The sequence below is a fragment of the Vanessa cardui genome, chromosome 15 (genome assembly GCF_905220365.1).
Source record: "Vanessa cardui chromosome 15, ilVanCard2.1, whole genome shotgun sequence".
Lineage (NCBI taxonomy): Eukaryota > Metazoa > Arthropoda > Insecta > Lepidoptera > Nymphalidae > Vanessa > Vanessa cardui.
In genome coordinates this window covers 6,868,245-6,883,368 of record NC_061137.1, presented here as the reverse complement: position 1 = coordinate 6,883,368, position 15,124 = coordinate 6,868,245, and the positions used below count along the sequence as shown (strand labels likewise).

The window sequence follows — 15,124 nt, the reverse complement described above, 5'->3', positions numbered from 1 at the left end:
AAGTGTAAGTGTAAAAGCGTAGTACAACAAAGATTTTTAACTCTAGAGTGCAATGTGTTGCTATGAGATAGGTACTTTGTACTACGCAGTATAAAATTATGTTATCGATTATGCGTGTATGTGTTGATTTATATTATGGATGTGTGCACACAGCAGTTTGTCGTTTCACAAGAAGACGGCAAAAAATCACATCAGTTGCGCGTGCGCCTCGAAACGGGCGACTGGTTCGTTTGTAGTTTTACGTAGGCCTGAACATGACGTAAAACAGGAGCAAAATTTAATCAAAAACTGTTATTTCAGTGCCTGCTTCATAAGCAGAGCAACAATGGAGTGCTATACGTCCGATAGTTGCGATAGCGACTGTAGAGAACAAAAAACTCTCGACCTCTCAAATCGTTCATTGGACTGTGAGACCATATCGTCTGAATTGAAGAGCTTATTAGATGAAAAGGATTGTGCGGATAAAAATTTCGAAATATTACTTCTCTATAGTAATCGTATCAAGTCTTTACCAGAAACTATTAACAGATTTAGCAACCTCAAGATCTTGGATGTAAGCAACAACAGACTGACCTCACTCCCTGATATATTGAAAAACTGTCCACTTACTTCGCTAATAGCCAAGCACAATGATTTAACCAATGAGTCTTTACCAAAGTCCTTCTATTCAACAAAAAATACATTAAGAGAGCTCAATCTCAGTGGAAATAAGCTGAATTACTTTCCAGAACAAGTATTACAATTAGCGTCACTTAAATATCTTTACTTAGGTGGCAACAACATTATCAATATACCAAAGGATATATGGAAATTGAGCAGGTAGGTCTTAAAAATTATATTTAAAAGTATCTCAAAAAATAACATAAACAAAAAAATTGCTTTTTAATAATAATTAAAATTCGAACCTTGCTTGATTCAAATATTTTTGTAATACATATATATATTTATAATTTGATAATACCTGGCAAAACTTTGACCGAAACGACCAACAGTAGACAAAGGCTGGGGCTAGGTCTGGCTAACATATACGGCGCCAGATCTAAAGGTCCCAAATTCAAATACGGGTCTAATCGATTAAAGTTAATTGTTTTTTTACAAGACTTTTTCGACAATAGCTGGCAGTCAGGAAGTTAGCAGTATTACAGTTTGTTGCTTCGAATATAATAATTGACATGATTGCTATTCCATTGGATTATTGTTAGAGGAATATAGAGTGCAACTGTATTTGCGCACGTAATAAATATCTTCTGCGCAGTTTGCTAGTCTTTGTTATTGACCTCCGTGGTTGAAATTTTGTCAGGTAGATATTGCTGGCCAGTTTATCTATATTAGTTTATTTATATTGTAAATGAAAGTAACTTTGTCTGTCTGCCTGTCTGACGCTCTTTCACTATTAAAACAATAAACCGAATTTGATAAAATTTGGTATGAACCAAATTTGAACTCTAAGGAAGGACATACTTTTTCTACTAATATGTGACAACTAATCACCCAAGATCCAACCGAAGCCGTCAAATATATCAATCGCGATATTTGTTGTACTTGTACAATTAGTTTGACCCCCCTTATTTTTTTCGCTCCTAAGAAATATACATTATATATATGTCGGCGCGGAACCACGAATTTAAGAAAAACACGTGTCCAGAAATGATTATTTTAATAATTTAAAACTATTTCATTGTTAAATGAATAATTTTTAGTGAATTTTGAAATGTTAAATTACTCTGAAAAATTTAATGTTTGTAAACAACTGTTATCTTGAGTGAATAAGTCTACCCACCTATTTTTGTTATAAAAGATCAAGCGACCGCCGGTTTCGACAGACTTGGTCGAGCCGTCGGAGCGATCGGACCGTCTCATATTGGAATAAATCAGAGAGGATTATTTCCTGAGTTTTATTTCATACCACCGAAGATGGTTAAAGATCGAAACTCTGACACTCGTGACGTCAGCTGTGCTGACGTCATGCTTTTTAAAAACGCGCTCGGACATGCTTACTTCGTTATCAGAAGTGGGATTGGAAAAAGCTCCGATCTCTGCTACGTCCTCATCAGCTTCGGTTCCACCTGTCACATAAGGATCGCTACAAGACAGAACCATATTGCGAAGTGATAAGAAGATCTCTAAGCACTTCACACTAACTGCCTGGTATATCTACGAGCAACTTCGGTGTAATGGGGCCCATCTAAGTGGGAGGACCGCAAACCACGGATCCAGTAAATCATTCATCAGCTCCAAGGCCGATTAATGCGGGAGTACCCACTTCGTCAACACTTGAGGCGGCTACTTCTTACAATTAAGAACAATACGCTTCAAGGGCATCCTCATTTGCCATGCTGTTCATATGTGTGGAACATTTTAATTGAAAACTCAACAAGTGATCCACATGGATATCACGGAGATCATGGATATCGCGGGGAAATGAGACACTAAGATAAACAACACGTCAGGAAACAGCCGAGCAAATGGCTAAGTGGAAAAAGTTATTACTACCCTCAAAAACGAGTTAAGATTAGTTCTTGATTATTATTAAGAACTACGAGACTGAACAGTGCATCTAGTATATGGAGTTGCACCACTCTCTTATTACACAAAGAAAACATCACATACCACCTGAATTTCTTAAACCTGATGGACATTAATAACCAGAGGACTTTGCAGCACTAACAACACACAACAGCAACAAGAGACTCTTGTGCGGAATAAAACAGTCATCGCTTCTATTCTCAGAAAACTAAAATTAATTATTTTCAGCATAAAGATTAATGAGTCCACGTAACCACCATTACTTGATGTGATTAATTAATTGTGTCTTTCGAGATTTACAGGTTTCATAAGAACGCATCGCATCGCGAAGGTGGTCGGCAGTGGGCGCTCGTGATCAGCTTCGTCGTGCACCGCAGCCGGGCGACCAAGAAATGCGACTGGTGCAGAGCGCGCACCGTCCCGCAGAATGGCCGTGACAGTGGGAGTTGTCGTCCATATCACGAGCTGGTCAGTCAGTGCGAGTGGTCTGCATCGACGAGAACTAATCATCGCATAAAACTGTGAGGCAAAATTTACTTATCTTACCTCTTAAAATCTAAAGAAATAAAAAAGAGCAATAACAAAAAAGAAAAAAAAAATTTTTGAATATTAATTACCATTGAGATTCCTCATGCATCCATAACTACACACGTACACTCTGGTTTGAGAGTGATACCTCTGAGCTAACCACGTGTTACCCTCGTACTACTCACGGATCCTTGATGTATCCAAAAGTGAACCATGAGATACCGTTGGGAGGCGTTGTGGAGCCGTGGTAGCCATTTATATACCGTAATCTGGAGAGTGATACCTCTGAGCTAACCACGTGTTACCCTTGAGCTACCCGCGGATCCTTGATGTATCCACAGAGAACCATGAGATACCGTAGGGAGACCTTGTGGACCGTGGTTAGACATGTATACACCACAGATCTACGAGAACCTTTAGTAGCCATTTATATACCGTAATCTGGAGAGTGATACCTCTGAGCTAACCACGTGTTACCCTCGAGCTACCCGCGGATCCTTGATGTATCCACAGAGAACCATGAGATACCGTAGGGAGACCTTGTGGACCGTGGTATAGACATGTATACACCACAGATCTACGAGAACCTTTAACAGTTATTATGACAAAGTTATGAGCATAGTATGCGTAAAATCTGCCCATATTTATTACAATAAAGGTGCATGAGAGATTTCTTTGTGTACTGTTTTACAAAACAATTATCAAAGGTCAACATGATGTGTTGCTTACAGATACCTGCTTCAAAAATATTTTTGATTCGCAGATTTCCAATCGCACAACTTAGGCAGGTGCAGAGCGCGCACCGCCTGTCAGAATGGCCGTGTCGGCGCGGAACCACGAATTTAAGAAAAACACGTGTCCAGAAATGATTATTTTAATAATTTAAAACTATTTCATTGTTAAATGAATAATTTTTAGTGAATTTTGAAATGTTAAATTACTCTGAAAAATTTAATGTTTGTAAACAACTGTTATCTTGAGTGAATAAGTCTACCCACCTATTTTTGTTATAAAAGATCAAGCGACCGCCGGTTTCGACAGACTTGGTCGAGCCGTCGGAGCGATCGGACCGTCTCATATTGGAATAAATCAGAGAGGATTATTTCCTGAGTTTTATTTCATACCACCGAAGATGGTTAAAGATCGAAACTCTGACACTCGTGACGTCAGCTGTGCTGACGTCATGCTTTTTAAAAACGCGCTCGGACATGCTTACTTCGTTATATATTACTAAAAATAATATTATATTATATTTTAGAATTTGATAATGGATATACATATATGATATATTTTTCTTAAGTATGTCAACATAAGTGAATAAATCTTTGTCTGGCAATGACATTTTATCTTTAACACGTTACGTTCTTATAAAATGAACTTTAGATAGCATCAACATAAAATATATTTCTAACATGGGCTATGATAAGGAATTTCCCCAAAAGTGTACATATGGTGTTACTTTATAATTACGTTACGCTTTAATAGAAGACGACATTTAGTAAACTGGGTAAGTAATCCTGAACCAAATTATTAAATGGCGAGTGGCGCCTCTTGAAACAAAGTAAGACACATATGTTATGTGACTTGTATTTATAAAGCCCTAACCCCGTGCTAAACTGTAAACCTTATTAAAATCTAAATAATATGGTAAGCAAAATTTAGTTAAATAGGAAATATCACCGACACCGAGAGAAACTGTTATAATAGAATGTGAAAACTAGTGTCTAGTTTACAGACACTAGATACAGGAACATCCCGAGATCCCCTGTTCAATACGTTCTATGTTTGATTCGTGCCTCATATAGTTTGTAGTCGTGAGTCCTGTCTCTACATTTGAAATAATTTCAACCGTATTTGATGTTACTGATAAATTATCTTACTTTAGAACGGGTCGTTGAAAAAGGCAAAGAAGAAATTATCATCATTATGAATAAGCATATTTATAACGTCCTCATTGTTGTTAAGTAAACACTTATCCATCGTAAAAATATTGTCCGTTGTTAATGCAATCTACATACAATCGCTTGTTAAATTACCGAACATTACGCAAATTTTATACTTAATTAATTATTGTAACTAAGACCACGACCATTTACTACAAGAAAATACTTATTTTACATGACTAACCTTAACGAATCTTCGACTAAATTTTTAGAGAATTTAACAATCAATATCTAATATATTGCTAGCTAAACCGTCTCTATATACTAATATTTTTCCATGTACGGTCTTACCAGGCAAGGAAGTGTCTTTAAATTACTATAGAAAAAGTATTTTTGTTACTGTATTGCGTAATTAGTGTTCGTTGAATTAATTTTATTCGTAAGATAATATTATCAAAACTTTTATACTTACACGCAAAACAATGCGTGTTTTTATAAAATCAGTTGTTTAATTTTTTCCTGCAATTGTCTATATTTATAATTGAATGAGATAATAGCGTAGCTTAATGCCACTGACCGTTGGCGCCAAATGTATTCAATGCAGGGATTTTAAATTTCAAATGTGGAAAAATACTACGATATCGGCGATACAGAAATGTAAAAAAGTAAACGCAATATCCTAGAAATAAAATGTAGGCAAGTAAGCAGTTAATTTGGCTGCTAGTTTATTAATTCATTTCAGCAATATACAAGAGATGATCATATTTCTTATAAAATCTAAAAATTATAGCAATAGATTTACCTTAGAATCATAAACTCGAGTTAAAATGTCCGGCAGTAATTACGTCTTTATAATTTATGTTCATTTTCGAAGAGAAAATGTTTTTTTTTTTTTTAATATCAACCGAATCTATAAAAGTATGTTTTAATTGGATTAATCATATAAACAGTCTTATTTAAAATTCGCCAGTCATTTACGGGTCAAAGAATATTGCTTTAAGTTTTATAAATATAAACAATGATTGCAACTATCTTAACGTAAACAAGTATATTATAATTGAACATTGTGTATTATAACATATCATTATATTAATTTGCAAAAATTGCGTAACAATTGTTTTATCAAAAAAGAAGAAAAACATATTCAAAAGTTTAATGTATTATTCTTGATCCATAAAAATGTCAGCCGTTCAAATATGCGAGGTTATACTTGCGATTTAAACACTGTTGTTTACATCGCTAGAATTAAAATTGCTTGATTAACAATGACATAAAAGCCGCTATAAATATTTGTCTTTTTAAGAGGCAAAATGTTTTACACGACGATTAACGCATGTCGCTACTCGCTCATAATTAATTATTATGCGTGTTCGTTCGTTTAAAAGTTTAATACCATTGCGACGATTCTTTTGGTAATTAGCATATACCTATAACACAGAATGTTGCTTATGAAAAATAATTGTACCTATAGCTGACAAACAAGGTTGTGATATAGAGATCGGTTTTCTTGACAAATGAAAGGCAGAAATTCACTTGGGCAACAATTCGGGTAAAGATTTGAAATTAATTTCATTATTAAGTAATAAAAAATTCAAATAATCATATAATCATTTCCGTGTTTCACCATATTGTATATTATGTAGAAGAGACAGTACTAGATGTATTATACAATTTTTTTATCAATGATTAGGTCTATTAGTTATCTTTCCTATTACGTATATCCAGTAATTTCTTTAATAAAATTCCATAGTATCCAATTGAGTATAACAAAATTATTGTAGGTAAATATATAAGTAAGTTCACAAATAAATGTAAGTCTATGAAATAGTACCAATTGAAATTCGACCATATGTGCTCGTTTGTTCCAATTTGATACCTTATCTGCTTTACCGATCAAAATATCAGCTAAAGCGGTTGTTCTATTACGGTTTCTGTATTAATAAATACTCGCTGGAAACAAGAGGCAAAATAAATAAAATAGTAACAATAATTTGACTTGACGAAACAAAACAACGCAATAATTTGCAAAAATATTTGATGATCATTTTGTGTATCGCACACTTATTAAAAGATGTAGTAGATAAATACGTATTAAGGGTAATTTTTTTTTACTATTCTTGTGATGTGAAACTTGATAAAAGGAAAATGCATCATGACAATGGGCAAAACAGAAATTTTTACTAATTTGCACAATATTACAGAAATAAAAAACTGTGTGTGTGTGCAACGCTTTTTAACGAATTTGTTATATAATTTCATGGAACATTAAAAATATTTGCAAACTCATTCTTTGTGATGCCAGTTGTTGATATTTTACACTTATCTCATTGTTTTGATAAACCTTACTATGGTTCATTTTTATATAGCTTACATACAAAACATTTATTTCTATATTCTTGTAAAAAACAAAGAGGCGTGACTTGTAGGTAATGATGTAAATTTTTCTATTTTCGGAACGATAGATTTAATTTATTTATCGAATATATGCTTTAATTTTTTTTATATCAATTTCGATGTTTGTTTTTAATAGTATTTACAGTTGTTATAATCATAGTCAAATATGGATTGTTAAGATTGGTTATCAACAAATATTGTTTAAGTAGGGTGACAACAATCTTGTGCCTTATGTAAGTAGATACCAACTGCGTTTGATTTTATTGTTTAACGTAATATATTGTTTTTTACAGCTTGCAGATATTGTCAGTAGGCGCTAACCAAATAACAGAGGTGCCTGAATCAGTTGGAGCTTTGACATCACTTCAAGCTCTGGTGCTAAGTAATAATCAAATTGAACAACTACCAGCTAGCATCGCAAATCTCAAACATCTAAGATCGCTGTTGATACATAAGAACAAACTTAAGACTTTGCCAACACAAATTATAAAATTGAATGGTTTGACTGAGGTGAGTTCAAATATTTATAAATATGCCGAAACGTATCTACAACATACTCATACAATAGTAATAGTTATTGACTAATCGGGATTAGCTTGAGAAATTATCGAGGTATGTTTTGTCGTTTCGAGCATTATTCAGCTGAGTTTTTAAATACAGTTTCAACTTCTTATAAAGTTGCTAAGTTCTCTATTTCTGAATTTGTCAATTGCTTCTCATTGTTGGGTTGCATCCACGCATTGAAGTCTGTAGGAAGTACGACATTCAATCTTAATTTTTATACATATGTATATAAATTTAGATTATAAAATTTAAGTCAAAAATATAAATAAAAAATTGAAATTAAAGAGTTATGGCGCAATTTTGTTAAGATTGTGAAACTTATCTCAACCAAGACAGTCACTTAGACACAAACACATTTCTGTAATTACATAAAAATAAAGAGGATAATGGTCATACAGGATGGAAGTTTACATTTTTTCTGCTAGTCTCACTTGGAGATTGAACCCAAGACCTTAGGAACTGCCAGACCTTTTAACTAAAAGTAGTAAATAAATTTATAGAAGTAAAAGTAATGTAAACGTTTTTTACAGTTAAGTCTTCGTGACAATCCTCTTGTTGTGAGGTTTGTGAGGGACATGTCATTGCAGCCAGCTTCACTGCTTGAATTGGCTGCCCGTACCATCAAACTTCACAATATTCCAATTGAACCTGGTGATATTCCTATTACATTGATCAAATATTTAAAATCAGCACAATGCTGTGTCAACCCAAAATGCAAAGGTAAATTTTACAGGGATAATAGATTTATTTATTGAATAAGTGTGTCATAATTTTTTCACTTAATATATACATATATATTTTTTTTAGGAAAAGTTAATTCACACTAAAGTGTACTTTTGTAAATTTTAGGTGTATTTTTCGACAATCGCGTTGAACACATCAAGTTTGTGGACTTTTGTGGTAGATACCGTATTCCCCTACTACAATATCTATGCAGCTCTAAATGCATCACAGGCAGCTGGGAAAGTCGTGAAGTAGATAGCAATGCCCCTTCTCATTTAATGAGAAAAGTTCTCTTGGGCTAAAATATTTTTTGTAAATCAATATGCATATTTGAAATAATAAAAATTAACATTTTGTATTTAAAACCCGTAAAATATATTATAAGGGACCATTTTTAGAATAAAAGATGTAATCTTTGTTAGTTAAGAAATATTATCTAATGTTATTGTTTACAAAACAAATTATTTTCCTATTCTATACATTTCAATTGTTGTTTATAATAAATGTTTTATGAAATTATCACTGTTAATTGTTTTCCTGCAAAAATTTCATTCTTGCCTCTTTTCCTCTCGTAATAGCAGCTTTAAAAAGTTTACAGTATAATTCTATGGCTACTGGAGTGTCATCGTTTCCAGGAACAGGGTAGGTTATCAAATTTGGATTACAGTTTGAATCCACTATCCCAATAGTAGGTATTAATAATTTTGCACTATCCCTTACTGCAGTATGCTGATTGAGAATATTATTCTGGGTATTCAAAAATATACAGAGATCAGGTAATCTAGTAATTGCACCAAACTGGTGATTTGCATTTGTAAAGATTCCTCCTCTCCAAAACCTTGTATGAGCATATTCACCACATTCCAGTGCTGTTTTTTCTACTAAGTGAGCATTTAATGCATTTCTATTAAAAAAGCAGACAATTCCTCCTCTGTATGCAATATGGGCTGTAAAATTAAGGGCTTTGCGCAAATGTTCTGCAGTTATATCTAAATCAAATATCAGATGTCCCTGCCTTGAACCATAAATATAAGGTGTCATAAATTCATTTAATGATCCTTCTTTATGTCCAAAATGAACTCTTGCATCGAATAGATCTTTTACAGTAAAGAGGTTATGCACTTGAAAGTAGTCTGGATGATCAAGTGGATTTTTTGCTGCTGTATTGCCTGAAATTAAGAAAGGAAATATATAACAAAATACACATATAATAAAATATTATGTCACAAACCACTATTATAGTAATGAATACATTATTTATGCTCTATGAAGCATTTACTACAGTCCAAAATATTCAATTTAGTTCTGTGCTTGATAGATTGATCTAAGAATTGGGTAATCAAAAATAAAAGATGGTTTGATGGTTTGACTGTTTCCTTTTTGCTTCTTTATATATATTTGTTAAATAAAAATATTTAATTTAAAATTGTATGTCAACTCACTTTCTTGTGTGGAATCCACTTGTTCTGCTGCGGCAGTTGAATTGTTACGGCAGACTGTTATACCATTCCTCAGCGGCTTAACTAGAAGGACAATTGTTATGGTTTTAAAAAGGTCAATGGTAAATTTATGTATCTATTTGTTTTACATACTTAAACATCTTCGAATCATAATGAAATCCAATTAAGATACTGCTTTTTAATTAACAATTAACACAAAATCAATTCACAAATAATATCCACATGACAAATTGACAGTTCAAATCGACACTGAAACTTGAAAGAAACCACAAATGTCAGTTCATAAAAAATCTGCTCAACATTTCCGGTGATTAACCTCGATATGTCCAGTTAATATTTGGGAAAAAAATTGTATTTTATTTTAAATCTAAATGAAAGAAATTTGTTAAACAGAACAAGTACAAAGTGATAATTACTTTAGGAGCGTTCCTTTCAATCGTTGTGTGTCTAATATATTAGGGAATTATGTTGTATAAACTTCGTCGCACAGTTAAAACTAACCAGAAATAAAAGGTATTATGTTCTAAATATAAAAAAATAATAGATGATTTATATATTTCTATAATATTTCTCTGGTAAGAAAATATATTTTAACGAATATTATGTATTTAAGTATTAAAAATATATTTATTTTTACTAGCAACAAATAAACTATACTGCCAAATTGCCAATGAAGTTTTGAAGTTTGTCAAGTTGACAAGTATCACAATATTAGTATTTTAATTTAACTTTTTATAAATTTCACTTATTTTCAGGACGTTGTAGTTCCTAAGTAAAATGGCTAAGGCAAATATAGAAGATGTAGATCTATATGGATTACTTGATATTCAGATAACAGCCACAGAAGCCGAGGTATATTGATTGTGAAATATTTAGGTTTTGGAATATTTAAGTATATTTTCTTAAAAAAAAAGCAGTTTACAATAAACTCATATTATAAATAATCATATAAACTGTGTAAATCATATTTCTTACAGATAAAAAAAGCGTATAGAAAAAAGGCTTTACAATGCCATCCAGATAAAAATCCCGACGATCCAAAAGCCGCAGAAACCTTTCATGAACTATCTCGAGCTTTGGAAATATTGACTGATAAAGCAGCTAAAGCTGCTTACGACAAGGTATTAAAAGCTAAAGCAGCTGCTAAACTACGACACCAAGAGTTAGATAGTAAACGACAAAAACTCAAAGAGGATTTAGAAAGACGTGAACGTGAAGCTTTTTCAGGTGGCTCAAATATTAACTTAACCGATGAACAAAAACTTGCTGCTGAAATTAAAAGATTACAAAAAGAAGGAAGTAGGCTTTTACAGGAGGAACAACAAAAGATGAAAGAAGAAATTAAAAAAACTATGAAGAACCTTAATGAACCTGTATGGGATTCTAGTTTGAATAGAATTAAAATAAGTTGGAAAGTTGATAAAAATGATCCTGATAATGGAGGGTACAATGAAATTAATTTAAAAAGGTTTTTTAAAAAGTATGGCAATATCACAGCTCTAATTATGTCACCAAAAAAGAAAGGCAGTGCTCTTGTGGAGTTTTCATCTAAAGAAGCATCTGAAATGGCTATTGAATTTGAAAAAGGTAAGGTGGTGTAAATTTTAATACATATAATTCAAACAATACTTCAAAAATATAAGCACTTCAACTTCAACTATGCCTATGGTAAAGGTTATTAATATTATTAGATGATTATATTTAAAAGCAATTATTTAACATAATATGTATTTTTTTTAGGTCTGCCAGATAACCCTCTCATATTAAAGTGGGTTAATGATAAACAAATTTTAAGTATGAAAAAGGCTGCAAATGTTAGTTCTCTGGTATCAGATAGAGACTATGAATCAATGGTTTTAACGAAAATGCGACAGGCTGCAGAAAGGCAGCGATTAATAGAAGAAATGATGAAAGAAGACCAGCAAGAAAATTTGAATAAATAGTACGAAAAAATTAAAAATATTGTTATGTTTTTATTTTATTTTAAGTTAATACCATAGTTCTATTAATATAAGCATTGTTATTATAAAATGGAACATCTCATTGGATTGTTTATTTATCATATATTTTTGCTCATAATATATACATGCAAATGGAATATTCTTCTAGTTTTGAGATTTAAAAGATTTCTCAAAAGGCTTCCAATCTTTTAGGAATTCCACAACTTTCTTCCTCTGTAGATCTCCATATTCCCTTTGAGGGTTCTTCCATAAAGTATGATCCAAGTCCAACATACCACCAATAATTTCCTAAAAATATATATATATGTAAACAGTGTTAAATTTTCTACTATTTCTAGAACACAGACAATCAACAATAATGTGGTGTTATTATTTATGTTAATAGCTGAGAATCAGAGTCATAACTAAAAGAAGAAAGGAAAATTTAAGTATTGTCTTTACCCAAACAAACAGACCATTAAGCATAATTTCAAATAAAATAGCCTGTCCTTCCACAGGGCTATAAACTATCGCTGTATAAAGTTTCATCAAAATAAATTCAGCAGTTTAAGCATAACGAGAAGGAAAATACTGTTTAGCAAAAAATTGAACATAAAATTCTATAAGCTTTTTATTACATTTAAGGCTTTGTTATATAAGCACCACCATCCACCATCCATAATATATAAGCACCATAAGTAATACAGTGATATCTTTGATATAATATAAATGAAATTAATTAGAAAAAAAATGTACTAAATAATTCACACACAATTTTTATGTTTGGTTTAATTAGTAGTATTATTATATTTACCTCAGCAAATGTTTTTGGAAAGAGCTGTTGGTCTTCTATGACATGAGCAAACCCTGGATCCATTCCAAAATCAATCCAGAAATATGGCAATCCTTTTGGAATACCTTTTCTAATATTTTTTCCCTTCAAATCAACAACTTTCTTATTCATAGACCATTCAGCCTCACATTCCAAGAGAGCTTTCTTAAAATAAATAGATGCCATGTCACCTACATCTCGTGGCAATGGAACACAATTTAATACCATGTGTGGACATCTATGTAATCTTGTGGCTGTTTCATAAAATACTACATCCTTATTCTGAGCATTAAAAAACTGAGTGATCATTTTCCTGTAATCCTGGAATAATAAAACAATATTAAGCATTCAGATTATTCTTCATCAATTATCTTATAACATATATGATATAGAGATAGAACAAACAGTTTACCAGTATTTCATTCCAAATATCTTCATCCACACCAGTTACACACGTAGTATGTTGTATAGTGCTTAAAATGCAATGTCCCGTAATCAGTGATTTGGTAGGTGGTAAAGCCATGTATATTTTATTCCCACAACTGACAATGAGATGTTTTAACATATTTTTGGAGTCGAAGCAATAGTTACAGCCTTCCAACGACCTCTCTAATTTAACACTTTGGTTGATAGCACGCTGTTTTTCCTTTTCACTTTCCTTTGCCATATTTTTATTCTTTGATATATCATCCAAAAATATATCTTCCAGATCATCATTTGGATTTTTAGATTTGCTTGCTATTCTGGCTAACTCAGCATCCTCGTCATAGTTTGAACCATACTTTTCTTGTTCAAACTGAAAATAACAAAGTTAAAATGTTGTTAAAGTATTTAATTGTGATTAAGATTAAATTGTTTTTTTCATTGAAACTCACCATTTGTGCTAAATTATATTTATCATCATTTCCAAAGTATTTAATTCTTCCGCTTCCATCATGTGTTTCAGCCTTACGTTTGCCACCTTTGCTTCGTGGATCTCCTTGATAATTCATTAGTGGTCTACTATTTCCACTGCTGCTTGTTGACATTAGAAGAATTCTATCATCTTCCTCAACCTTTGCAGCATCAGGATTATTCTTCCTGTACTCTCTGGCTGCTTCTAATTTTGCCTTTAATTCTTCAACTACTTTCATATCACCCATTATTTCTGCCTTAACAATCTTTGAAGCAAGTTTATTCATTTTTTCATCTGAAAGATATAAACTATCCTTGCCTTTGAATTTATCTCTAGGGGGTGAAGAGTTTTTTTCTTTTCTTTTTTCTAAGTTATAACTAGTTGAAGCCTCACTAGTTTTACTTGTGCTTTTTTCTTCTATGAATTCTTTTTGGTTTTTTGATCCTGATCGCCAATTAAAGGATTTACTTTGATTGGAATTATAATTTTTTGAAGTATCCAGACTGCTTTTACTGTATGAACTGGATCTTGAATAAAAATCATCATCAGATGATGGTTTCATAAACTGCCTGGTTTTTTGATAATTTTCTGCAGTTAATGGTACACCAGAACCACCATCTTTCCAATATGGATTAAGTTCTCTACTACTTGTGGATGGATTATATGAATCAATATTTTTCTTTTCCTTTAATTCTTGTTTTGGTCTGATATCATCTTTTGTATATGTCTTTAGCATTCCAGTCATCGACATCCATTCTTCACGGTCACCCATAGAATTTTTTGATATTGTTTCCTTTTCAACCCATTCAGATGAAGATTCAGAACATTCTGAAGACTGAATGACAAGGTTATAAAATAATTTAGAAATGTAATAAAATTATTAATTTGGTTAAATTATTATACTTACACTCCTTTTTTTACTTCTTTTTTTACTGACATTACTTTCATGTTTTGAGGATTTTTTGTGCTTTTTTTTATGACGCTTGTCTTTCATATTTTTTTTCAAAAGTTGAGATATTTGCAATAAAACTATTTCCTTAATATATACAAAAGCTGCAGATTGTGTTTGTACAATAAGTTTATTTTAATTAAGAGACAAGAGTACAGCACCAGCTACTCAGACTCCAGATTAAACAGTAAACGAAATAAACATTAGTAAATGACAGATGTCAAACCTCAATTTTTTTTTCGCTTTTTTCTTTCCTTAGAGGGATAAGGCAAAGGTATTACACCATGTCAAACCTCAAATCTAAAACGCAGTTATTCTTATAATTATTTATACGTAATCCATAGTCCATAGAGTGGGGCAATACAGGATATATTTTAGTTTTCTTAACATATAACGAAACTATAGAATAAAAAAAAATCTATGACTTTTC

The 15,124-nt window shown here is 32.0% G+C and overlaps 4 protein-coding genes across 4 annotated transcripts; 2 read left to right on the top strand and 2 right to left on the bottom strand.

The window, feature by feature from the left end:
- Nucleotides 1-183: 183 nt before the first annotated feature.
- LOC124535535 (leucine-rich repeat-containing protein 58) lies at nucleotides 184-9,140 on the top strand. Its single transcript, XM_047111756.1, has 4 exons — nucleotides 184-819; nucleotides 7,625-7,841; nucleotides 8,426-8,615; nucleotides 8,745-9,140. Exons 1-4 carry the CDS (start codon nucleotides 326-328, stop codon nucleotides 8,918-8,920), a joined length of 1,077 nt encoding a protein of 358 aa, XP_046967712.1. The 5' UTR covers nucleotides 184-325; the 3' UTR covers nucleotides 8,921-9,140.
- Nucleotides 9,094-10,372, bottom strand: LOC124535536 (28S ribosomal protein S2, mitochondrial). The gene is made up of 3 exons (XM_047111757.1): nucleotides 10,211-10,372; nucleotides 10,061-10,141; nucleotides 9,094-9,787 (listed from the first exon to the last, which is right to left on the bottom strand). Exons 1-3 carry the CDS (start codon nucleotides 10,227-10,229, stop codon nucleotides 9,144-9,146), a joined length of 744 nt encoding a protein of 247 aa, XP_046967713.1. The 5' UTR covers nucleotides 10,230-10,372; the 3' UTR covers nucleotides 9,094-9,143.
- Nucleotides 10,373-10,756: 384 nt separating this feature from the next.
- Nucleotides 10,757-12,040, top strand: LOC124535943 (dnaJ homolog subfamily C member 17). Its single transcript, XM_047112359.1, has 3 exons — nucleotides 10,757-10,930; nucleotides 11,056-11,665; nucleotides 11,819-12,040. Exons 1-3 carry the CDS (start codon nucleotides 10,856-10,858, stop codon nucleotides 12,019-12,021), a joined length of 888 nt encoding a protein of 295 aa, XP_046968315.1. The 5' UTR covers nucleotides 10,757-10,855; the 3' UTR covers nucleotides 12,022-12,040.
- Nucleotides 12,041-12,079: 39 nt separating this feature from the next.
- LOC124535942 (CWF19-like protein 2 homolog) lies at nucleotides 12,080-14,896 on the bottom strand. The gene is made up of 5 exons (XM_047112358.1): nucleotides 14,653-14,896; nucleotides 13,726-14,580; nucleotides 13,263-13,646; nucleotides 12,833-13,171; nucleotides 12,080-12,327 (listed from the first exon to the last, which is right to left on the bottom strand). The coding sequence occupies exons 1-5, from the start codon at nucleotides 14,737-14,739 to the stop codon at nucleotides 12,184-12,186; spliced, it is 1,809 nt and encodes a 602-aa protein (XP_046968314.1). The 5' UTR covers nucleotides 14,740-14,896; the 3' UTR covers nucleotides 12,080-12,183.
- Nucleotides 14,897-15,124: the final 228 nt, after the last annotated feature.